The sequence below is a fragment of the Callithrix jacchus genome, chromosome 9 (genome assembly GCF_049354715.1).
Source record: "Callithrix jacchus isolate 240 chromosome 9, calJac240_pri, whole genome shotgun sequence".
NCBI lineage: Eukaryota > Metazoa > Chordata > Mammalia > Primates > Cebidae > Callithrix > Callithrix jacchus.
This window is the reverse complement of record NC_133510.1, coordinates 123,091,094-123,116,124: the sequence shown is the minus strand read 5'-3', so window position 1 is coordinate 123,116,124 and position 25,031 is coordinate 123,091,094. Positions and strand designations below refer to the sequence as shown.

The 25,031-nt window shown below is 43.6% G+C and overlaps 1 protein-coding gene across 5 annotated transcripts in view; it reads right to left on the bottom strand.

Moving 5' to 3' along the window:
* The window catches only part of BICDL1 (BICD family like cargo adaptor 1), a 119,073-nt gene extending 109,189 nt beyond the window's left edge, over positions 1–9,884 (bottom strand). For all 5 annotated transcript variants that reach the window (XR_013522154.1, XR_008474014.2, XR_013522155.1 and 2 more), the window contains exons 1-2: positions 9,400–9,884; positions 1,613–1,828 (exon numbers count right to left, since the gene is read on the bottom strand). Coding sequence is in view for 2 of the 5 variants with exons in the window: in XM_017976415.4 (XP_017831904.1) it covers positions 1,613–1,828; positions 9,400–9,828 (645 nt within the window). In the remaining 3 variants the exon portion in view is untranslated. The remainder of the gene's footprint in view (positions 1–1,612; positions 1,829–9,399) is intronic.
* Between the last annotated feature and the right edge of the window lie 15,147 nt (positions 9,885–25,031).

The following is a 25,031-nucleotide window of genomic DNA, read 5'->3' as shown; positions in this document are numbered from 1 at the left end:
AGCAATTATGACACAAACTAGTATAATAACTTCATACAATATCACCCATCAAATTAGTGGAAGATCCAGGAATTTATGAAATGCTCCCCAATCCATGCTTTTCCCTAAGACCAAAGCACCAAACACTAACTATGCAGACAAGGCAGTGCTCTCATGAGAACATTAGTGCTGAGGGATGATATCAGAGAAATTCTTTTTTCCCTGGTGACTGAAGAGTTAGTAGTTTCATTTTCAATATACAAGAATGACTGAGGTACAACAGTAAATCCAAGTCTTAATTTTCTAAAATAGGTGGATTTATAGACCAGGGCATTAATAACATTCCTACATTTCTTTAAAAGATAGGTTCTGTATTTAAATTATATTTCCATCTATTTAGCCTCAACCTACTTCCTTGAAATGATTTTACAGTCTTGACTTTGGTTAATACTTCCATGATACCACCTTAGAAAGGTAAAAATAAAGGTTTACTAAATGTGGAAATAAAACAAATTTTCAATACAGATATATGTTTTTCATATTTAAACAATACAAAAAATGTACATTCACAAATTAAACATCAATAAAAAAATCAACTGCTCTAGAAATTTTCCCTAAGCTTAAAAAGTTTAAAGACAGTAATATTTGAACTAAATGAATTAGCACAATTTTGCCACAGATAGACTTTCTCTCGGTAAAGGAATCACGGACTTCTGGAGCTATAAAAATGTCAGAAATCATTAAGCACAACCCCTTCATTTTAAAAATCAAGTTAAGTCACTGTCAAAGTCTGTGGCTTGTTAATCACAAGCATGCATCTTGGCTCTTGCCCCTAGTTTAGTAATACCAAAGTTCTTGTAGATAGAAGATACTTAACTTTGTTAAAAACAAAGGCATAAAAAATTAGTATTGCTCTTATCATCTATATGACTTACATTAACAGAAGCTCTATTTCAACTGGCTTATTTTTTCTGAGACAGGCTCTCACTCTGTCACCCAGGCTGGAGTGCAGCGGCACAATCGATCACAGCTCCCTGAAGCCTTTACCTCCTGGGCCCAAGCAATTCCCCGACCTCAGCATCCCAAGTAGCTGGGACCACAGGCAGGTGTCACCAGGCCTAGCTAATTTTTTTTTTTTATTGCATTTTAGGTTTTGGGGTACATGTGCAGAACACGCAATATAGTTGCATAGGTACACACATAGCAGTGTGTTTTGCTGCCTTCCTCCCCTTCACCCACATTTGGCATTTCTCCCCAGGCTATCCCTCCCCAGCTCCCCCGCCCCGCCGCTGTCCCTCCCCTATTCCCCCCAGTAGACCCCAGTGTGTAGTACTCCCTTCCGTGTCCATGAGTTCTCATTTTTCATCCCCCGCCTATGAGTGAGAATATGCATTATTTCATTTTCTGTTCTTGTGTCAGTTTGCTAAGAATGATGTTCTCCAGATTCATCTAGCCTAGCTAATTAAAAAAATTTTTTTGTAAAGATAGGGTCTCCCTATGTTGCCCACATGGGTCTCAAGTGATTCTCCCACCTCAGCCTCCTGAAGTGCAGGGATTATAGGCATGAGCCTCCGTGCCCAGCCTATTTCAACTTTTAGTATTTTATATCTTAAATTCTTAATTTGTGACTCACCCTGCTGAGCTGATCCAATAGCCTTTGGTTCTGTTCCGACAGTTCCTGGACAGCCCGTGTTTTTTCTCGATCTGCTTCCCGCAGATGAACCTGCTGCCTCTCCAACTCATCCTGTAGCTGCTTCACATCACTTTCCAACTCTGACACTCGGCCTTCCCACTCCCCTTCTCGGTTCTCAAATCGTCTTCTCAGTTCATGTTTCTCTTGCTCTAAGTGCTGGGTGAAAAGTGAAGAGGATTTAAACACTGATAAAAATTCTACAGCCTTTTATTTCTTCTCTCCATGCTTTCCTAACTTTTCTTTTTCCTAGTCAGTGAACACAATAAAACACCCTGCCACACAAGACGAGTTGCCCAATTCACAGCTACAAAAATATTCCTTCTTTCAGAGCAGGGAAGAGGTTGGTTTCACAAAGAGAAAGCCATTCTTACTGAAAATACTTAAAAGTTATTATGTTTATTCTTATCGTTAGGCATAAAGTTCTAGACTTGAGAGTTCACTTGAAATTTGCCAGTCATCTGATTAATTGGTAAACTATATATTTAAACAATTAAAAATGAGTCCCATAACCAAAATCCTCAATTATTATTATTATTTTTTTTGAGAAGGAGTTTTGTTCTGTTGCCCAGGCTGAAGTGCATTGGTGTGATCTCAGCTCACTGCAACCTCTGCCTCCCAGGTTCAAGCAACTCTCACATCTCAGCCTCTTGAGCAGCTGGAATTACAGACACGCACCATGATGCCAGGCTAATTTTTGTATTTTTAGTAGAGATGGGGTTTCACCATGTTGCTCAGGTTGGTCTTGAACTCCTGGCCTCAGTGGATCCTCCTGCCTTGGCCTCCCAAAATGCTAGGATTATAGGCTTGAGCTACCGTACCCAGCCCCCCTCTGTTTTTTAAGGAGGCTTCCTTTGGAGTCACCTATTATGCATGGCATACCAGGCTCTTACTATCACAGAATTTCTCAGAGATGAAAAGAACTCCAGAGATCTTTTCAATTAATCATCTCTTCTTACAAATGAAGCCACAGAAGAAGTTAAGTGACTATCTCAAGGTCAGTACTAGTAAATGGCAAAGAGGGGATTTGTGTCTAAGTCAGTTGACTTCGCTTGGTTCTCTAAGTCACAGTCACAGCTCAATAAATATCTGTTGCTATATATGGCAATGTAACTTAAAGTCATTAGGGCAAGTTCAGGTTCAGAGCTACTTAAATCATGGCTCATTAAGCCTTGCATATTTATTTCTGATACATTCATTCATTCTTGAGTACCTACTATGAACCAAGCACTGTCCTAGGGACACTTTTTTTTTTTTTTTTTTTTGGAGATAGAGTCTTTGTCACCAGGCTGGAGTGCAATGGCACAATCTTGGCTCACTGCAACCTGTGTTTCCCAGTTTCAAGCGGTTCTCCTGCCTCAGCCTCCTTAGTAGCTGGGACTGCAGGTGCACGCCACCACACCCGGATAATTTTTTGTAGTTTAGTAGAGACAGGGTTTCACTATGTTGGCCAGGCTGGTCTCAATCTCCTGTTCTCGTGATCTACCCGCCTCAGCCTCCCCAAGTGCTGGGATTACAGGCATAAGCCACTGCACCTGGCCTTGTCCCAGGGACATTCCAATGAGCAATACAGGAACGGTCCTTGCCTGCATGGAATTTTCATCCTAGTGGGAGAGACTGATAAATTGCGTGTGAAAGATGGTATGCAGGAAAAGCATATACGGTTTAATGCAGCAGCTCAATAAAATAAGATTCCTTTGGATGGAAAAAAATAAAACCATCTTTGTGTTTCTCTGAGATAAATATGCATGCCTCTTTTCAGAGGTAAGTATGTTCTCCTACTTAAAAAGCACAGTATGTACAACAGTCAAATCTATACTTCAAGGACTCTGAGAAATGTAAGTGAAAGTAATGGTTCTAAACTTCTGGTGCTCTCAGAAACATTCTAGTGTAACTGTTCAAAATATACCCACCTGGAACCCAATTCCTGAGATTGTAATTCAGTTAAGAATAGAATGAAGTCTAAGGCATCTATGCATGTGTATGTACATCTGTATATGTGAATATACTGGGTTCTACAGGAAATTCTGACACACTGAAGGTTGACAACAAGCACTGAGATTGTTTGAATAAGCTAAAGTGTACATATGATTCTTCTCTTTCAGACTACTCAGCCGTCTCCTTACCTTGGGAGGTTACACTCTTACTCTACTGAAGTTCTCACCACTCAAAATATTTTTTTGGAAAGCCTTAAGGGACAGCTTACAATCATGCAAGAAAATGAGTTCCATTACGTCACATGTGGGGTGTGTCTAAAAAATGAGATTATCTACCTTCATCCTGCCATCTTATTCTCCTTATTTTGTTGAGTGACTTTTGAATGTTTCTGAAAGTCATTATCCCCAAAAAGATGAAAATGTATCATGATTGAGAGCAGTCAAAGGAAGGTGCCAAAAGATAAAAACAGTAATCCAAAATTAACATTCTGAGCACACTGGCAAAGGCAGTTTTCACTGAAAACTCCCAAGTTGACATCTTTAAGGGGACAACTCATTTGGATATAGCCACTCGAGTGTACCTGTGGAAAAAGACACATTATATTTTATACCGTCTGTTTGGAGCAATGTGGGAAAAGAAATGACAAGGGAGGGTCTTCTACTCATAAGTTTGAGAATTTTTTGCTCTATGCATCCCTCGTATTGCTTAACTTCCAAAAATGAGAATGTTTTAGTCATTGTAGAAACTTCAGCAAGATGAAATGCAGAAACAAATGCTAATTGCAATCCTAAAATTGTGATACTTGGTTTTACTGAATTTTTTCAAAATGAAAAAGATTGAGCAGAAGGCAATGGCAAGAACTCAGTAATCACAGTGTTACTGAGAGGCCAGATAAATTAGGCTTGTGTTCTAAAAGAACAGAGTGACTTAAAAATATTCAGCAAACAGCTGTTAGTGAAGAGCCCAACCAAGCAACGAAAACAATCCAATCCACTTGGGGGCGGGGCTGAGGACAGGTGGTGCTGATCAGTCTATTCAGCCCTTGTATTTCATTAGACATGAGACAAATTTCCTACTTCATGTTTCCCAATCCTTTGACAAATTTCAGGCTTTCCTATTACTAAACATACAGAATTTACCATTTTGTACAGATTTCGGCATTTGCTCTACTGTGAGAAAAGAAAAGTTTCTCCTAGAATTATATTTTCAATTAAGGGCTAAATCAGCCAGAAAACTCTAGGGAGATTGTCAGGAAGTGTGAAGGTCAAGTTCTGCTTATGTGCTCCTTGGTTTCTCAGTGTTACATAGTATTTCAGAAAGTTAATATCAAAATTGTCAAGGTCATCAAAAATAAGGTTAAGAAACTGCCAGTCACAGCTAAGAGGAGCCTACAGTGACACAAAAACTAAATGTAATATGGTATCCTGGAACAGAAAAATGTATTAGGTAAATGCTAAGATAATCTGAATAAACGGAAGACTTTAGTTAGTAATCACTTGAGTACTGATTCAATAATTATGGCAAATGTACCATACTGTTCTAAGATGTTAATAAGAGGAAGCTGGGTGCAGTATATATGGAAACTCTCTGTATTATCTTTCCAGTTCTTCTGCAAATCTAAAAAATAGAGTCTATTTAAAAGTAAAAAAAAAAAAAAAAACCACCACCCCAAATTAAGATTAGCCTACATAAAATAGGTCTCTATAGACATGGATTTCTGCAAAAACAAAAAGACAAAACAAAAAACCAAAAAAGTGACAATATGCTCAGAAGTCCAGTGCATGACTCTTTAAAAATACAAAGAAAAAGTACTGTTCTTTAAGAGGTCCAAGAACTGAATGCAAATCAGAACCCACAGGTTTTCTTCCCTAAATCTACTAGTGACTCTCATTACATACGCATTTTCATCTTTTTTTTCCTCTTAAAAAAAATAGTACTGGACTAATGAGAATTGGCCTGGCCTAGGAGAGGAGGAGGAAAATATAACTGAGGGAAGAGAATGACCTCTGCAGTAAAGAGATAATCCACTCAGCCACGATGGGAAAAGGGAGATCCTGTACATTAACAAGCATTTAATTTCTGAAGAAAAAAAGTCTATAAATGCAAGTTGTTGTCTTCTTCACAATCTGGAGGAAAAACTAAGGACACGGCTGGATATAAGTTTTAAAAGTAAAAGAGCTAATTGTTGATGAAAATAAAAATTTTTAAATGTCTTCAGAACTTTAAGCATCTGGGCCAGGCACGGTGGCTCATTCCTGTAATACCAGACTCTGGGAGGCTGAAACGGAAGGATCATCTGCGGTCAGGAGTTCAAGACCAGCCTGGCCAACATGGCAAAACCCCATCTCTACAAAAATACAAAAATTAGCCAGGCATGATGGCGGGGGCATGTAATCCCAGCTGCTTGGGAGGCTGTAGTGGAGAATCATTTGAATCCAGGAGGCGGAGGTCGCAGTGAGCTGAGATCACACCATTGCACTCCTGCCTGGGCAACAGAGTGAGACTGTCTCAAACACACACATACACACACATACACACACACACACACACACACACACACACACACACACAAAGAGGCTGGGCATGGTAGCACATGCCTGTAATCCCAGCACTTCAGGAGGCTTCAGGGTTTATGGTGAAACCCCATCTCTACTAAAAATACAAAAATTAGCTGGGCGTGGTGGCACTCGCCTGTAGTCACAGCTACTCGGGAGGCTAAGGCAGGAGAATCGCTTGAACCCAGGAGGTAGAGGTTGCAGCAGTGAGTTGAGACCGTGCCACTGCACTCCGTCCTGGAGACAGAGCAAGACTGTGTCTCAAAAAAAAAAAAAAAAAAAGAACTTTAAGCATCTGATTCAATGAATGAGTAATAAAATAAAATATAGTCACTTAAAGAGCGGAAAAAATGACCCGAACCTTACAGTGTTCCCAATTAACCTGAATTTTTATTTTAACCCCAAGAGACATATAGCTAAAAAACTTCTATATTAACCTTTAAACCACTGAAGACTTTAAATATTAACAGTATGCCTTTAATGACACAATAGTGTAGCATCAACAGTATATATTTGACATGAAAAAAACAAAATACTGAGCTTGGCACACACAACCAGAGAGGTATTTAATATTAACTAATGAATAGGTAGAAAATATCGTGAAAAATGTCTTGTTTGTCCTGAATTAGAAATGTGTCAATTTTGAAGTAGTAGAGAAGACGGGACTAAAATAAAACCATTATTCAGTAGTGAAACTGGCATTCTCAGTCCACTCACGTTTATCTTTCAAACTACGCTGTAAGAAAACATGTTTGACTCCCAGTGTCTGACAGTTTGTAGAAGATTATAAATTTTTTTTTTCTCTTCTGGTCAAGTTTTCTCATGAGTAAATGCTTCTTAAAGTATTGGTTTTATACTCCCAAGTATTTGATTTAATTGAAAATACAGGTTTACTCCTGTAATCCCACCACTTCGTAAGGCCAGGGCAGGAGGATTACTTGAGCCTTGTAGTTTAAGATCAGCCTGGGCAATATAGTGAGACCCCCATCTCTACAAAACATTTTTACAAAATTAGCGTGTAGTATGCGCCTGTGGTCCCAGCTGCTCAGGAGGCTGAGTGGAGGGTCACTTGAGGCTGCAATAAGCCATGATCATGCCACTCTACTCCCTGGGGGGAGGGGGGGATCTTATCTCAAAAAAAAAAAAGTACAGTAGTTTGTGTTACACTTTAGAAAGCAATTTGTCTAAACAGATATTCTAAAATACATGTTGTTCAAAAAATGTTCTGCGGGGAAAACTCAACTGCAGGTGTGAAATGAAACAATACTCTGTAAACCAGGTTTGTCACTTAACACTAGAAGAATTAACAAGCAAATGATGGTACTCTATTGTATCTTTAATGTATATTTTTACAACTTTAACATTTTATATAATTTTCAAACATACCTAGAAGAAATAACTGACTCCCCTCATCACTGAGTTTCAACAATGATCAATATTTGATCTTTAAGTATATGTTAGTTATATTCACATTGTTGTGCGACAATCTCCAGAACTTAAACTGAACTTTTAAAACTAGAGTTCATATGCTGACCTGTAGAGGAATGAAGATTTAAAAAAATAGTTTAAGAGTTTTAAACTATTGTTGTCCATTAAGTAAATTACAAAATGTCAAAGATAATTTCTTCTTTTACAATATAACCTCTTTTTGTTACAATTCTGAAATCTTTGCCCTTTGCTGAAGAAATGTATAAGGACTCCACATAGAACCCAGGATGTGTGTAACCGCACACTCGGGATTACTATGAAATCTGTCACTAATCAAACTGATACGGTGTTCCTTTCAAGTCAGCTGTCTCTTCAATCAAGTCCTTCACTGAAGAAATTTCAAATCACAAGTATAAATCTCTGCAGTTGTGCTTCTTTACAAAGTCGTATAATTGAATCTCTTTACAAAAAAAAAAGAGGCTTTTTATTTCTAGACCCCTACTTCAAGTGAAAATTAAACAATTCAATTCATTAGGTTGCTTTTTGGCAGTCTATCTATAGGTTTCACCAACGACTTTTCAGAGAGGTATCTCAGGAGTTCATCAATTAGCAGACCTAGTTAACAGGCCAACCAAACTACAAGGGCACTCGACGGTTTCCTTTTTTCTCCCGAATTTACTTTAATGTCTTTGGACTACAGACACACTTAAATCTCATTACAGAATATTTCTGAGTTTACACTCTGACTGTTCAACCAGCAGCAGTGATATAAAACTGGATTAGGGTCAAATTTCAAACCTCATTCAGGTCTGTACTATTCTCTTGCTATAACTAAGAATGAAAAGAACTGGTTGCAACCAAACTAGGTAACAGTAATAGCAAATGCATAGGCAGAATAAGTCACAGATGACTCCCTCTCCCCACCCCTTGCCCCTTTTTCTGCAATCTAATTTTCAGAACTGCTGGCATTCTATACTGCATTCAAGGGCCTTTTCTAGTTAAGGGCAAGAAAACAACTCTGAAAGACTGTCCCAGGGAATTGGCAGAAATAGTGCAAGATACCTAAAGTGGTATTTTTAACAGAAGTTAAAGTAATATGTTTCTCATAGGTTGCATTTGGTCATTCAGCTGCAAGCCTGAAACCCAGAACACAGAAAAGTACTGTTTAAATACACACAAATACTGAGGCCCAAATGAAATCCACTACCAGCGGTCACATGTTGAGCCCTGGTTTGCCTGATTTCTGCAAGAGAACCACATTTCCTAATCCCTGAGCATTTGAAGGCTATATAAAGCTCCTTTAGGGGCACTTGTTTCCCACAACTCTGAGTTGCCAGGAAGTTAAGACAAGGGCAACTAGAGGCCTTAACACCCAAACTGGAAAGCTTTAAGCTAACACCCTGATTAGAGATTAACTACTTCTCTGAAAACCTGGAGCATATTTTAAATGCTTCTCGACTTTCTCATTTCTGTGTGCAGACATCACCTCAGTGCTGTATAAATTAGTCATACTGTAAGCTCTATTTTAGATGCTGGGTACAGTACATATATAGAACGGCCCACAGCGGCTGGAGCCATGCATGGACCTATTTGCCGTGAGCGGGGTGGGGAAGTCAAGTGGGTTCAATGAATGACCTGATCTGATAATCCTCCATCCTCCATCCTACCTCCCGCGTTAATTCCAGGTGGTTTTCTGTGAGGGTAGGGTGAGCCACGAAGTGGGGGTGAGTAGCTCCCCAAACTGCCCAGGGCCGGGCGCGTGCCTGGGCCGCCCCTGCTCCCCTCCAATCCTGGGCGGGAGGCACTCACCTCAAGCTTGTCTGTCAGCTCCTTGTGCATCTGCTCGTACTGCCGGCTCATGTCCTGGTTCCTCTCGAGCAGCGCCTTGCCCAGCCGAGCCGCCAACACTAGATCCTTCTCCTTCTGCCGGATCACCGACAGCAGCTCGGGGTCCTGGGCGGGCGGCGGCTGCGGTCCGGCCCCCTCAGCCAGAGGCCCAGGCTCGGCCTGAGAGCGTTCCCCGGGGTCGGACGGCCGCTCCCCGGCCGCCAGCAGCGCCAGCTCCTCCTCTAACGCCAGTTCCAGCTCCCCGGAGCCCCCGGGGAAGGAGATGAGGGCGGCGGCGGCGGGACTCCGGACTGCGTCCCCGGCCGCGGCGGGCAGCTCCATGCAGCAGGCGCTGTCCGGCTCAGCAGGTGCTGAAGCGCGGCCGGCCAAGCCCAGGCAGAAGGCGGACATGGCCCGCGCGCGCGGAGCCCGCAGCGGTGCGGCCCGGCCGGCGCGCGCCAGGCTGCAGGGGGGAGGGGCCCCGCCGCGCCGCCCCGCGCCCCGCGCCTCGCCTCGCGCCGCGGCACGCGCCCCCCGGGTCCCCGCGAGCCCTGGGCGCGGCGCGCGCCGGCCCGCCCCTCCCCCGCGCCCCCTTCCCCGCCCCCGGGCTCAGCTGCTCACGCGCGAGCTAGAGGAGGGGGTAGTAGCGGAGGCTGCGGTGGGAATGGGAAGGCTGGGAAAGGGAGGACTCGGGAATGGAGACTGAGGGACGGCGAAGCGAGAAGGGAGGAAGCGAGGAGAAACGCCGCAGCCGCCGCCGGGTTCTCAGCCGCCCTGTTGCCGCTGCCGCCGCTGCTGCTGCTGCCGCCGCCGGCCGGGCAGCGCCTCACGGGGCGGGCTGCGCTCCGCGGTCGCCGCGACGCTCACTGCTGCTGCCGGCGGCCGCTCTCTGCAGCCGCGCTCCATGACCCTCGGCTCGGCGGCAGCCCCAGCAGCAGCGGCGGCGACGGCGGCTGCTGCTGCTGCAGGGGCCGAGGCGGCGGCTCCACATCGCGCGCCGCGCAGCCCGGTGAGCTCCTTCCTGCCTTCCCCGGCTCCTCCCGCTCACCGGGCCGGCCGCGCCCCGCCCCGGGCTTCCGGCCGCGTCCCCTCGCCCCGCCCCGTGCCGGCGCCTGACGCGCGCGGGCACCTGTTCGCCGGGCCCGCGCCCGGGATTCGCCGGCTCGCAGGTCTCCTCAGCGGCGCCCAGGTGGCGCCGGCGGCCTTAACCCCTGCAATGCCTCACGCCCAGGAGGCGGATAGCACAACCCTAACGGTCCCAGCCGCCTCACCGGCGCGGCCACGCCCCTGGCATCGCATCCAGTTCTGGGCGTGGTTCCGCCTTCAGCCTCGCTTTCGCCTTGGGTGGGGCCACGCCTCCAGCTCTCGCACCTCGGGGTGTGGCCTTGCTCTCACCTCGGACGAAGCGTGGCCCCGCCCACCGCCTCCTGCTCACCTCCTGGCACCGCCCGGCCCCCGGCCACTTGGAAGTCCGGGCGCGCCTCGGGGTCACGTCGCTGCCTGTCTGGTGGTCTCTGGGGCAAAGGGGACTGAGGACGTTCCTCCAAGACGGGTGGCTCGGCCCCGAGAAAGACAAGCCGTCACGAAATTTAGTTGTGGGCCCCCAGGAGAACTAAGCAGTCAGGAGAGGGAGCCCTAGAGAGCAGAAGGAGGAGGGAGGACTTCGGAAACCCGGCATCTTTATGCTGATGACTCAGGGATATGAAGGACCAGATGCTTCGCAGATCAGCAGCCCCGAGAGAAAGGGTTTCTGCGGAGAAATAACGGAAAAAAAAACGCTCACAGATGGGAATACGAAGCAAAGAATATCCCTAATAATAACTACCGTTTATTCGGCACTCAGTGTGTGCCATGTCCTCCTGTGTTAAGTGCTTGATAGTCATTATTTTAGATAATCCTCAAAAGAACCTTATAAAATCAGTACTGCACCTTGTCATTTTAACAGAGAAGGAAATTAAAGACTGAGCGATGGCATCGTCTTCCCAGGTCATTACAATTGGTAGAGTCAGGATTGAGATCCAGCCAGGCTGACTCCAGGGATCACGTGAATTATTATTCTTTATTTTTTTCACATAGAAGCAGTCTTGAGGAAGATAAATGGTCTTTTGTGACCAAGATGGATTGGGCGGATATGGAAGGAATGCTTCCTCAATGATTAAAGGAAGGCTTGGAAAGACTACTGGGTGACTTCTGGTCAGTCCTTGGCGTTGACCTCGTTGGTGGTGCTCCGTGTCTCCTATTTTCAGAAACAATCCCATCTAAAGCTAGAATTCCTTCTATTGCTTTCTTTTCCTCTTGGACAGACAACCCATTTTTTGCTTGGATCATGCCTTTCTTCTTTTCATCCCAGTGAGATGGAAATTTTAGGACATCAAGAGGCTGAAATGGGTCAAATGGTTTCTCATGGTTTTTATTGCTTATTAAATTCAGAGCCTAAACAATATTCAAGTTTTAACATCGTTACCGTAAGACTGAAGGCCAGAATCTGAAAAGCTCTTAGACCTCAGGGCTGGCATTGTTCACTTGTTGACTGGAAAGGAGACTGAAAATTGAGGGGTTCCTACATCAATCTTAAAGCTAAATTTCTGTGGTTGACCTTGGTACCATTCCAGCAAGGAAATGTTCTAACACTCTTTATTATGACCTTCCACCTTAAGTTCAAATTGTGGGCCCTGGTGAGATCCAATTGCCACTCGCCACTCCCTTTGTCTTATTTGAATCACAGAAGGACAAATTTCTCCCTAATCTATCTGGAGACACATCAGGAACAAACAGGGCCAGGCTCTGTGGCTAATGCCTATAACCTCAGCAATTTGGGAGGCTGAGGCAGGAGGATTGCTTGAGCCCAGGAGTTCAAGACCAGCTTGGGCAACATGGCAAGATCCTGTCTTTACACCAGCTGGGTGGCTCATGCCTATAACCCCTGCACTTTGGGAGGCCAGAGTAGGAGAATCATGTAAGCCCAGGAGTTTGAGACCCGCCTGGACAGCATGACAAAAACCCCATCTTTACAGAAAAATCCAAAAAAATTAGCCAGGCATGGTCGTGCATGCCCATGGTCCCAGCTCCTCAGGAGGCTGAGATGGGAGGATTGGTTGAGCCAGGGAGATCAAGACTGCAGTGAGCCCTGATCACACTACTGCATTCCAGCCTGAGTGACAGAGCAAGAACCTGTCAAATAAATAAATAGAGCAAGCAGGGAGTATTTCAGCTCTTTTTTTCTTAATGCAGACATGTAGCCTATCTTTCAAAGAAGGACTTTGTTTGCCTTCCTTGAAACCAACCGTCCTAATCTATTCCACTTACCTGTTATTACCTGTTACTGTAAACATGAACTATTACAGTACTAACTCTAGCTTTTGAATTTCCTCCCTAACAGTGTTCCACTGCTGAAACTTACTAGGAAATGATCATTTCTTACGGTAGGTTTGGCTCTAAGCACTGTCTTCCTGGGATAACCAGCCCAACTTTGCAGAACTATTTAAGATAGTGGTTCTTAAACTTTTTAGTCTCAGAATCTCATTACACTCTTGGGCTGGCTGTGGTGGCTCACGCCTGTAATCCTAGTACTTTGGGAGGCCAAGGCAGGCAGATCACCTAAAGTCAGGAGTTCAAGACCAGCCTGGCTAACATGGTGAAACCCTGTCTCTACTAAAAATTCGAAAATTAGCTGGGCATGATAGCACATGCCTGTAGTCCCAGCTACTTGGGAGGCTGAGGCAGGAGAATTGTTTGAACCTAGTAGGTGAAGGTCACAGTGAGCTGAGGTTTCACCACTGCAGTCTAGCCTGGGCGACAGAATGATACTTGGTCTCTAAAAAAAAAAAATGTTTTTAGCCTCCAAGATAGTTGGGACTACAGGCATGTGCCACCACACTTGGCTAATTTTTGTATTTTTAGTAGAGACAGGATTTCACTATGTTGGCCAGGCTGGTCTTCAACTCCTGACCTTGGGTGATTCACCCACCTCGGCTTCCCAAAGTGCTGAGATAACTGGTGTGAACCACTGCACCCAGCCAACAAGTTATGGTTTCTTAAAGATTAGTTCCAATGTGAAATCTAAAACCATGTCAAGGAAATCCATTCTGTTTTTCACTTTGAATGGATTTTTTTACATACGTGTGATTGATTGCATAACAGCATGTATTTTCATTTGGAAAATGAGTTATGCAGATCTTATAAATATTGTCACATGTCATTACACGATATCAGCTGAATCACATTAATATCACCACCATTGATCTCATCATAAAAGTCTTTTAAAAGAAGGCAAACAAAGTCCTTTTTTGAAAGATAGGCTACATGTCTGCATTAAGAAAAAAGAGCTGAAATACTCCTTGCTTTATTTATTTATTTATTTTTTGGACAGGTTCTTGCTCTGTCACCCAAGCTGGAATGTACCACCATTGATCTCATCATAAAAGTCTTTATAAGTATTGGGAAGCTATTCAGCTTGAGTTTTATTAGTGGTAACAAATATTTTCAGTTGTTTCCTTGAAGTAACAGACTTACTTCATTAATTCTTGAGAAAATGTCTGCCAAAATACCCAAATCTGAATACCACAGTTTGTGTCATTTATTCAAGTAAAAACGTGTTCCATGAAAAATATGGCTAGTTAATTCCCAACTCAAATGGAGGTACAAGTGCTTCACCTCAGGATAACAATCATACTTCAGTACACAGCAGAAGTGCTTTATGGGTACTTCCCATTTCATCACATGAAATATTTAAAAAGATCTGGCTGAGCATGGTGGCTGATGCCTAAAATCCTAGCACTTTGGGAGGTGAGGCGGGCAGATCACGAGGTCAGGAGATCGTGACCATCTGGGCAACATGGTGAAACCCCGTCTCTACTAAATATACAAAAATTAGCTGGGTGTGGTGGCACAAGCCTGTAGTCCCAGCTACAGGTTTTTTTTTTTTTTTCTGAGACAGAGTTTCACTCTTGTTGCCCAGGATGGAGTTCAGTGGTGTGATCTCGGCTCACTGCAACCTCCACCTCCTGGGTTCAAGCAATTCTCCTGCCTCAGCCTCCCAAGTAGTTGAGATTACAGGCATGTGCCATCACACCTGGCTAATAATTTTGTGTTTTTAGTAGAGACAGGGTTTCTCCATATTGGTCAGGCTGGTCTCAAACTCTTGATCTCAGGTGATCCGCCTGCCTCAGCCTCCCAAAACGCTGGGATTACAGGCATGAGCCACCGCTCCCAGCCACACTATCTCCCTTAATCTTCACAATAATCCTGTAATGGTAGTGTGTTACACCAGTATATACTAGTACATGATACTATGATGCTAGTGCTAGACATGACTGTCTCTAAAGGACTTGCTCTTACTCTGTCACACTTCACATTTTTATACATTACTTTAAAACATATTTGCATTAGTGTTAGTTTTAGTACCTGAATAGTCTGGTATACTTGAGTTTGACCACAGTTTACATACTTACTTAACATACTATGGGTGAATTTCCACATAAGTGCTATTACATCACTAAGGGCAAAACATGACATTTTTTCTTCTTAGAAATCCTGATATTTACAAATATGACAACACTTACCCAATTTCCCCAAGTTGTTTATTAACATCTTGGTCTGTGAAAACTGGAAAGTCTAAAAGACAAAACATGTCCAAAAAATTTGTTTTTGAAAAGCCAAGTGTTGAAGAAACATGAGGAGCTGGTGAAATGTGTGATAAAGCAGTTCTATGCCTGATATTTTCATTGAGCAATGATGTGTGTGTGTGTTTGCGCATGAGCAGATGCACATGTGTTTTAAGTTGTATATTTTGTCTATGAACTAGTCGTGGAAACAGAAAAGTCTTGAAAATTCATAAAATATTACCCAAAGCACTTTATATTTTTTAGAGAGGGGTGATCTCAACATTTTGCAAAATGTGGTGTGTATACCCCTGGTGATTCTCAAGTTGGTTTTTAGGGTACAAATATTAACATCAGTGGCTGGTGCTCACTGGAGTCAGTCTTTTTTTTTCCCTGAGATGAAGTCTCACTCTGTCGCCCAGGCTGGAGTGCAGTGGCACAGTTTCAGCTCACTGTAACCTCCGCCTCCTGGGTTCAAGCAATTCTCCTGCCTCAGCCTCCTGAGTAGCCAGGATTACAGGCGTGTGCCACCATGCCCAGCTAATTTTTTTGTTTTTTGTTTTTTTTTGAGACGGAGTTTCGCTCTTGTTACCCAGGCTGGAGTGCAATGGCATGATCTCGGCTCACTGCAACCTCCGCCTCCTGGGTTCAGGCAATTCTCCCGCCTCAGTCTCCCAAGTAGCTGGGATTACAGGCACGTGCCACCATGCCCAGCTAATTTTTTTTTTTTTTTTTGTATTTTTAGTAGAGATGGGGTTTCACCATGTTGACCAGGATGGTCTCGATCTCTTGACCTCGTGATCCACCCACCACGGCCTCCCAAAGTGCTGGGATTACAGGCGTGAGCCACCGCGCCCGGCCTCTGGTGTCAGTCTTTAACAGAGACCCTGCCCTGCCCGATGTGGGGAAGTTCCTTCTCTGCTATGCAGAAGGTAAACAGAATCCTCATCTTGTCCCTACATGGATACACAGTGTGAGTTCCCAACTTCCTCTCCTCCAATTTCTATCCCTTCCTATCAGCATCCCTGCCCAACTTTTCCCTTCCAAGTGAGAACTCCCCTCTCCCAAGGTCTAGCTGCCCTGTTACCTCTGCCTGTTATTTTCTGATCACTGTCATTTCCATTCTCTGACCCATTTTTTCTCCCTTCTGATTAGGCATCTCCAGTCTTTCCCCTTAATAATCATGAACCAGACTTCCTGGGCTGCAGCTAGTTCTGTCACTTAGGATGACCTTGGACCTCTATGCCTCAGTTTCTTCATTTATAAAATGGGGATAATGATAGTGCTTACTTGTTAAGGTCGGTCTTAAGACAGAAATATTTCAGTTATGTACAGGTCTTAAAAATGAAGCCTGATAGGCCAGGTGTGGTGGCTCACTCCTGTAATCCCATCACTTTCAGAGGCCAAGGTGAGTGAATTGCTTGAGTTCAGCGGTTCAAGACCAGCCTAGGCAACAAGATAAAACCCTGTCTCTACCAAAAAAAAAAAAAAAAAAACACCAGGCTTGGTGGTGTGTGCCTGTCGTCTCAGCTACTGGAGAGGCTGAGGTGGGAGGATCATCTGAGCCCAGGAGGTCGAGGCTTGAGTGAGCTGTGCACCACTGCACTCTAGCCTGAGTCACAGAATGAGACCCTGTCTCTAAAAACAAACATAACAAACAGTCTGGGCTTTCTGAATTAGATCTGTCATTAACTAGCTGTGTAGCTAAGAACATTTGAACAAGGTATTTAATGTGCCTAGCCTTTGGCTTCCTTATCTGTATGGTAAGAAGTTGGACTGGTGATCACCCCCTTTATTCTCTAAACCAATAGCGCTCAACGGGAGGTGATTTTTTTTAAGACAGAGTCTCACTCGGTCACCCAGGCTGGAGTGCAGTGGCCCGATCTCGGCTCATTGCAACCTCCAGCTCCTGCCTCAGCCTGATTCTCCTGCCTCAGCCTCTTGAGTAGCTGGGATTACAGGCACATGCCACCATGCACAGCTGATTTTTGCATTTTTAGTTGAGGCAGAGTTTCACCACGTTGGCTAGGCTGGTCTCAAACTCCTGCCTCAAACACACATGATCCACCTGCCTCATCCTCCCAGAGTGCTGGGATTACAAACACAAGCCATAGCTTGGTCCAGGGGTGGTTTTGACCTCTTCCTAGTAACCTGGAGATATTGGGCAATGTCTGGAAATATTTTGGGTTGTTGTAACTGGGAGGTAGGAGGTGCTATTGGCATCTAATGGATAGAGACTAGAGATGCTGCCAAACATCTTTTAATGTCCGGGATAGCCTATCTGGCCCCAAATATCAATAGTGTCAAGTTGAGAAACCCTAGTTTAAAATGACAGGCTTTGGGACAGGTGCAGTGGCTCACTCCTGTAATCCCAGCACTTTGGGAGGCCGAGGTGGGCAGATCCCTTGAGGTCTTGGGTTTGAGACCAGCCTGGCCGAAGTGAAAAAAAAAAACCCTATCTCTACTAAAAATACAAAAATCAGCTGGCATGGTAGTGTGCTCCTGTAGTCTCAGCTACTTGGGAGGCTGAGGCAGGGGAATCGTTTGAACCTGGGAGGCGGAACTTGTCAGTGAGCGGAGATTGCATCACTGCATTCCAGCTTTGGTGACAGAGATTCCATCTCAAAAAATAAAAGAAAGAAAGAAATGACACAATGACAGGCTTAGGCCAGGTGTGGTGGCTCACATCTGTAATTCTAGCACTTTAAGAGGTCAAGGTGGGTGGATCACTTAAGCCCAGGAGTTCAAGACCAGTCTGGGCAACATAGTGAAATCCTGTCTCTACAAAAAAATCTAAAAATTAGTCAAGTGTGGTGGCCTGTAGTCTCAGCTACTAGGGAGGTTGAGGTGGGAGGATCACCTGAGCCTGAGTAGGTTGATGCTAAGTGAGCTGTGATCACACTACTGCACTTTAACCTGGGTGACAGAGCAAGACACTGTCTCAAATAAATAAAATAAAATAAAATGACAGGCTTCTACAACTTAACCATGAGGTTTGTTGTCTGAGAAAGATACAAATGGGTCACATACACTATGGGCTATGATGTGAGCCCAAGGATGCTTTGGCTGCTTTTAGGAATTCTCTTCTGGAAAACCAGCCCAGAACAGAGCCATACCACATAGGCAAATAAATAACCAAAAAACTCCTCTGCTTTGAGGTGATTGTTCCCAACATTGACTACATGACTTTCTACTCTCCCCTGTCCTCTTGCTTTTTTGAGACAGTCGTGCTCTGTTGCCAGGCTGGAGTGCAGTGGTGAGATCTCAGCTCACTGCAACCTTTACCTCCCAGGTTCAAGCGATTCTCCTGCCTCAGCCTCCTGAGTAGCTGGGACTACAAGCACGTGCCACCATGCCCAGCTAATTTTGTATTTTTAGTAGAGACGAGGTTTCACCACATGGACCAGGATGGTCTCGATCTCTAGACCTCGTGATTTGCCTGCCTCTGCCTCCCAAAGTGCTGGGATTATAGGCATAAGCCACCCCCACCCTCTTATAATAATTTGGTGGTGGCCGTTGCCCAAACTCATCAGAAAATGACTGCTTTATACTCAGGTTGGCTATTTCTGGTTCTTCTGATGCCCACATGTGGAAAGATTTGTGGTTTCATTTTCTATGCGCTCATATTTTTCTGCTTCTTTTCAATGATCTTGGCTCTAAACACATTGTTGATGTGTTTTGCTACATATAACATTCATCTCGAGCTATTTTAAAACATTTCCTAGTTTTATTTCATCTCAAGAATTTGCCAAACATTTGTTTTATCTTGTTCCTTCCGCATTACATTCTGGTTTAATCTGTTGGCAGGCAAGTTATTTATACCTATTGATACTGCTCATACTAACACTGTTTCTTAAGTGAATTTCCTCCCTTTATTTTTCTTTGTCAATTTCAGAGTAAACTGATTATGGAAATTATATATCATCCAGTTTCCAGAATAACTAAAAACTTTTGCTGGTGGGTAGGTAAAATGTCTTGTGAATCTGTTTTCCATGGTTTGTGTTAGCATTGCTCCTGCTATCCTTCTCACTTCATGTAAAAAGCCTTTATGGGCTTCGTGGTGCCTGCTTCTTGGTGCCTTCCTGTGATCAGAGGAATTGTTGTCATCTTCTGAAGGGTCAGAATTTAATTGCCTGATCTAGAGAATGTGGCTGTGTTTGTGTAGGGTGCACATGTGTAGATGTGGAATATATATGCATATTAAGCATTCTGGGAAGGTAGTGTAATGCAATTATCTTAATAATTAATTTTTCCATTAAGAAATGTATATACTTACAAAAATTTTTTTTGAAATTTTTTTGAGATGTTGTCTCACTCTGTTGCCCAAGTGCAATGGTGTGATCTTGGCTCACTGCAGCATCTGCCTAACAGGTTCAAGAGATTGTCCTGCCTCAGCCTCCCAGGTAGCTGGGATTATAGACATGTGCCACCACACCCAGCTAATTTTTGTATTTTTAGTAGAGATGGGGTTTCACCATACTGCCCAGGCTGGTCTTGAACTCCAGGCCTCAAAGTGATCTGCTACTTTGGCCCCCCAAAGTGCTGGGATTACAGGTGTGAGCCACTAAGCCCAGCCTTATATTTTTTAGAGACAGGGTCTTGCTCTATTGCCCAGGCTTTAGTGTAGTGGCATAGTCATAGCTCACTGCAGCTATGAACTCCTCAGCTCAACCAATCCTTCTGCCTTAGCCTCCCAAGTAGCTGGGACTGGAGGCATGTGTCACCATGCCAGTTCATCTTAAAATATGTTTTTGTAGAGACAGGGTCTCACTATGTTGACCAGGATGGTCCCAAACTACTGGCTTCAAGTAATCTTCCCGCTTTGGCCTCCCAAAGTGCTGGGATTACAAACATAAGCCACCATGCCCAGACAGCAAAATAGTTTTTTAAAGTTTCTAAACTATAAAGAAATCTATTTATAGTTCAAGACCAGCCTGGCCAACATGGTGAAACCCATCTCTACTAAAAATACAAAAGTTAGCTAAGCGTGGTGGCTCATGACTAGTCCCAGCTACTCGGGAAGCTGAGGCAGGAGAATCACTTGAGCCTGGGAGGCGGAGGTTGCAGTGAGCCAAGATTGTGCCACTGCGCTCCAGCCTGAGTGACAGAGCAAATCTCCATCTCAAAAAAAAAATTTTTTTTTTAGAAAACCTTTCTTATCCTCAAAGAGTATTCCATCAGTGTTTGTGTAAGAGTACAGGGAAAATGGACATGGCCTCACCAAGGCATATCTATAACTCATACCATAGGACTTTTAATATAGTGGTTAAGAACATGGTTTCTAGAGTAAGCTCTGGTTTCAAGTCAAGACTCCCTCAGTTACTAGCCAGAATAACCCTAAGGAAGTTAGTTAACTGTTCTATGCACTATGTAAGTAAATAATTTTGTCACTAGTGGGTCTTACGGCCCAGCACAGTTCCTAACATATGATAGGAACTTGATACTTTTCTTTTTGAGACAAGGTCTTACTCTGTCATCCAAGTTGGAGTGCAGTGGCACAATCATTGTTCACTGCAACCTCTGCCTACCAGGCTCAAGCGATGCTCCCACCTTAGCTTTCTGAGTAGCTGGGACTAGAGGCAGACACCACCAAACCCAGCTAATTTTTGTATTTTTAGTAGAGGTGGGGTTCCCCATGTTGCCCAGGCTGGTAGGAACTCGATACATTTTTATAATTAATGAATAATGAGTCTAAAGCACTTAGTACATTGCCAAGACACAATCAGAGGTTACTCAATAAGCTGTTAAAGACAAAATAAACAAAAACTCTGGATCTCAGAATGCCAGATTTGTTACATATTAATATGGTCCACATGGTTTGTATTAACCTCTATACTAATACAGAATGTTTATATTTAGGGCATAGAGGCTGTTATGTGATAAATTGGACATTATGTGGGGGAAACAAATATGTATATGCTGTGATCCTTGCCTTAAAAATGTTTGTAATTTAATAAACAATAGAAAACATAAACCAGAATTAGCATGGTAGTCCCAGCTAATTGGAGGCTGAAGCAAGAGGATTGCTTAAGCCTGGGAGGCAAAGGCTGCAGTGAGCTGAGATCATGCCACTGCACTCCAGATGAGACCCTGTCTCAAAAACAAGAAAAAAAGAAGAAGAAAAAAAAAAAACCATAAACAGGGCTGGGTGCAATGGTTCATGCCTGTAATCCCAGCATTTTGGGAGGCCGAGGTAGAAGGATTGCTTGAGCCCAGGAGTTCAAGACCAGCCTGGGAAAGATTGAAAGCGCTCTCTCTCTCTCTCTCTCTCTCTCTCTCTCTCTCTCTCTCTCTCTATATATATATATATATATATATATATATATATATATATATATATTTTTTTTTTTTTTTAGACAGCCTCACTCTGTTACCCAGGCTGGAGTGCAGTGGTGCAATCTCAGCTCACTTCAAACTCCACTTCCCAAGTTTAAGCTATTCTCTTGCCTCAAGCTCCTGAGTAGCTGTGATTACAGGTGCTTGCAACTATGCCTGGCTAATTTTAGTATTTTTAGTAGAGGTGGGGTTTCACATGTTGGCCAGGCTGGTCTTGAACTCCTGACCTCAAATGATCCACCTACCTCGGCCTCCCAAAGTGCTGGGATTACAGGCATGAGCCACCAGGCCTGGCTTGTGAAACCCTGTCTCTACAAAAAATACAAAAATTAGTTGGGCGTGGTGGCATGTAGTCTCAGCTATACATGAGGCTAAGATGGGAGGATTGCTTGAGTGTGGGAGGTGGAAGTTGCCGTAAGCCAAGACTGCACCACTGCACTCTAGCCTGATAGAGTGAGACCCTTCCTCAAAAATAAATAAATAAAAATAGGAGAAAAGAGATAGTATTAGATACAATGGGGAGCCACTGGACATGTGGAAACTGTGAAGGGATCTGAGTAAATCTGCACTTCAGAAGACTAACCTGGCACTGGTGTGAAAGATAGATTCAAGGTGAGAGTCAGGAGTCAGGGAAAACAATTACAACACTGCTGGAAGAATCTAGATGGAAGTTCTGGTGGAAATGGAAAAAAGATCCCAGAAATGTTGTAAACAAGAGAAAGAATTGTTAAATTTGGACCCTGATTGGATATTAGAGAGTGAGAGTGAAGAAAAAGGAGGATTCAGAGATGCCTCTGAGGCCACCAGTGTGGACCATAAAGGGAATGATGGTGTCTTGCCAGAAATAGGAAAACTGGAAAAATGGTGAGAATCAGATAATTAGGCCCTTTGATTTGGCTATGGCCAAGGACTGCAACCCTACCTGAGTGACAGATGAGCCCTGTCTCAAAACAAACAAACAAACAAAAAAAGAGTGAGGTGTCCCAGCATTTTGGGAGGTCAAGGCGGGTGGATCATGAGGTCAAGAGTTCAAGACCAGCCTGGCCAAAATGGTGAAACCCTGTCTCTATTAAAAATACAAAAATTAGCCCACGTGGTGGTGGGCACCTGTAATTCCAGCTATTCGGGAGGCTGAGACAGGAGAATCACTTGAATCCAGGAGGTGAATATTGCAGTGAGCTGAGATAGCACCACTGCACTCTAAGCTGGGCGACAGAGCAAGACTCCATCTCCCCCCGCAAAAAAAAAGATCAAGGTGATGACAAATGTATCAGTGGGACTGAAAATGTAAAGTTCTTCCTCATTCAGCAGAAAGCATCCTAGAGAAATCTACAATTGATGCAAGAGAAGAAATGACAGGAGTAGGAAGTTCACTCTCTGTGTTTGGAAAACCATTGGTGAAGACCTGGCAGTCAGACAGGGACCCAAACATGGTCCCATGCCTGTGGGAATAGAAGTAACTCTTCTTTATTGGGTGGGTCAAGCGACCATTTCCCCATTTTCCTCAACTCACATCTATAGCAAAGTGCATTGGACTTCTCTTCCAGACAGCCAGATCCTCCCACCAACTCTGTAGCTAATAACGGAAGGGATTATGGAAAGAAGCAGCCTTCCTGATGGGTTTAGAAAATAATTGCATAGAACAAAGCTGTATGCATGTTTTATTATGCATTTGCATTTACAGAAAACCAAAAATTTGAAAAGGCTTATATTCAAGATGACATATGAAATCACCCGATTAAAAGAAAGAGATGGCAAAGATTCAAAAACTGATTACAAAATTTAATTTAAGAAAAAAAAAAAACAAGAAATACATCAAAGATATAAATCTGCATTTCCCTGGGGTCTCAATTCAGTGATTCAGCTTCTTTTTTGTAAGTGGGTCAGAAAACTGCTAATCCTGTAACGATTTTGTTCAACTGCTCCCAGCTGGTAGATGTATTTCTTGAAGACCTAAAAAAAACAAGTATGTTAAAATTGTCAATGTTAATGTCAACTCAATATCAAATTGCTTTGTTTATCAACCATGAAGCTTGATTGAAAATCTGTTCTTTTAATTGACAAGTAGTAACAATGTTGTTTGTGGAGTACTTTTGAAATGCTGTGCTCCACGTTGCACATTTCTATGGTATAGCTGATAGAATGACACCATATAATAGAGTCTCAGACGGAATGAAATTCAACAGGACAAACCAGTTGCACTACATAGGAGCTGATGTATTGGCCTTGTAAAAACAGCTCAGGTTTAAAAACAAAAAACAAAAGGCATAAGTCAACATAGAAAAGCTTTTTTTTTTTCCCCCAAGACAGAATCCTGCTCTGTCGCTCAGGCTGGAGTACAGTGGCCTGATCTCGGCTCACTGCAATCTCTGCCTCTCAGGTTCAGCGGTTCTCCTGCCTCAGCCTCCCGAATAGCTGGGATTACAGCCATGCACTACCATGCCCAGCTAATTTTTGTATTTTTTAGTAGAGACAGGGTTTCACCATGTTGGCAAGGCTTGGTCTTGAACTCTGAACTCAAGTGATCCACCTACCTTGGCCTCCCAAAGTGTTGGGATTACAGGCATGAGCCACCGTGCTTGGCTTCGTCTTAACCTTTTTTTTTTTTTTTTTTGAGACAGAGTTTCGCTCTTGTTACCCAGGCTGGAGTGCAATGGCGTGACCTCGGCTCACCGCAACCTCCGCCTTTTGGGTTCAGGCAATTCTCCTGCCTCAGCCTCCTGTCTTAACCATTTTTAAGTGTAGTTCAGTAGTTAGGGAATTCACATTGTTGTGCTACTGTCACCAACATTCATACACAGAACTCTTTTCATCTTGAAAAACTGAAATTCTGGCCAGGCGTGGTGGCTCATGCCTATAATCCCAGCATTTGGGGAGGCTGAGGTGGGAAAATCATCTGAGGTCAGGAGTTTGTGACCAGCCTGGACAGCATGATGAAACCCTATCTCTGCTTAAAATATAAAAATTAGTCGGGTGTGATGGTGTGTGCCTGTATTCCCAGCTACTCCAGAGGTTGAGGCAGAGAGGCAGAGTTGGAGGTTACAATGAGCCAAGGTTGCGCCATTGCACTCTAGCCTGGGCAACAAGAGTGAAATTCCATCTCAAAAAAAAAGCCACACACAAAAAAACAAAAATTCTGTCCCCATTAAATAATAACTCCTCTTTTCCTTTTCCCTTTAGCCGAGGCAACCACGATTCTACTTTCTGCCTCTAGGAATTTGACTCTAGGTACTTCATATAAGTAGAATTATACAGTATTTGCCCTTTTGCGACTGACTCATTTCAATTAGCATAATGTCCTGGAGGTTTAACCGTATTGCAGCATATGTCAGAATTTCCTTCCTTTTTAAGGCTGAGTAGTATTCCATTGTATGTATATGTCATAGTTTATCAATTTGTCTGTTGATGAACACTTGGGTTTCTTCTACCTTTTGACTAGTGTGAATAATACAGCTATGAACATGGGCATTCAAATATCTCTTGAGTCCTGCTTTCTCTTCTTTTGGTTGTATACTCAGAAGTAGAACAGCCAGATCATAACGGTCATTCTATTTTTTCTTTCTTTTTTCTGAAAGGGTCTTACTCTGTCCCTCAGGTTGGACTGCAGAGATGCGATTATATCTCACTGGAGGACTCACTCCTGGACTTAAGTGATCCTCCCATCTCATCCTCCCGAGT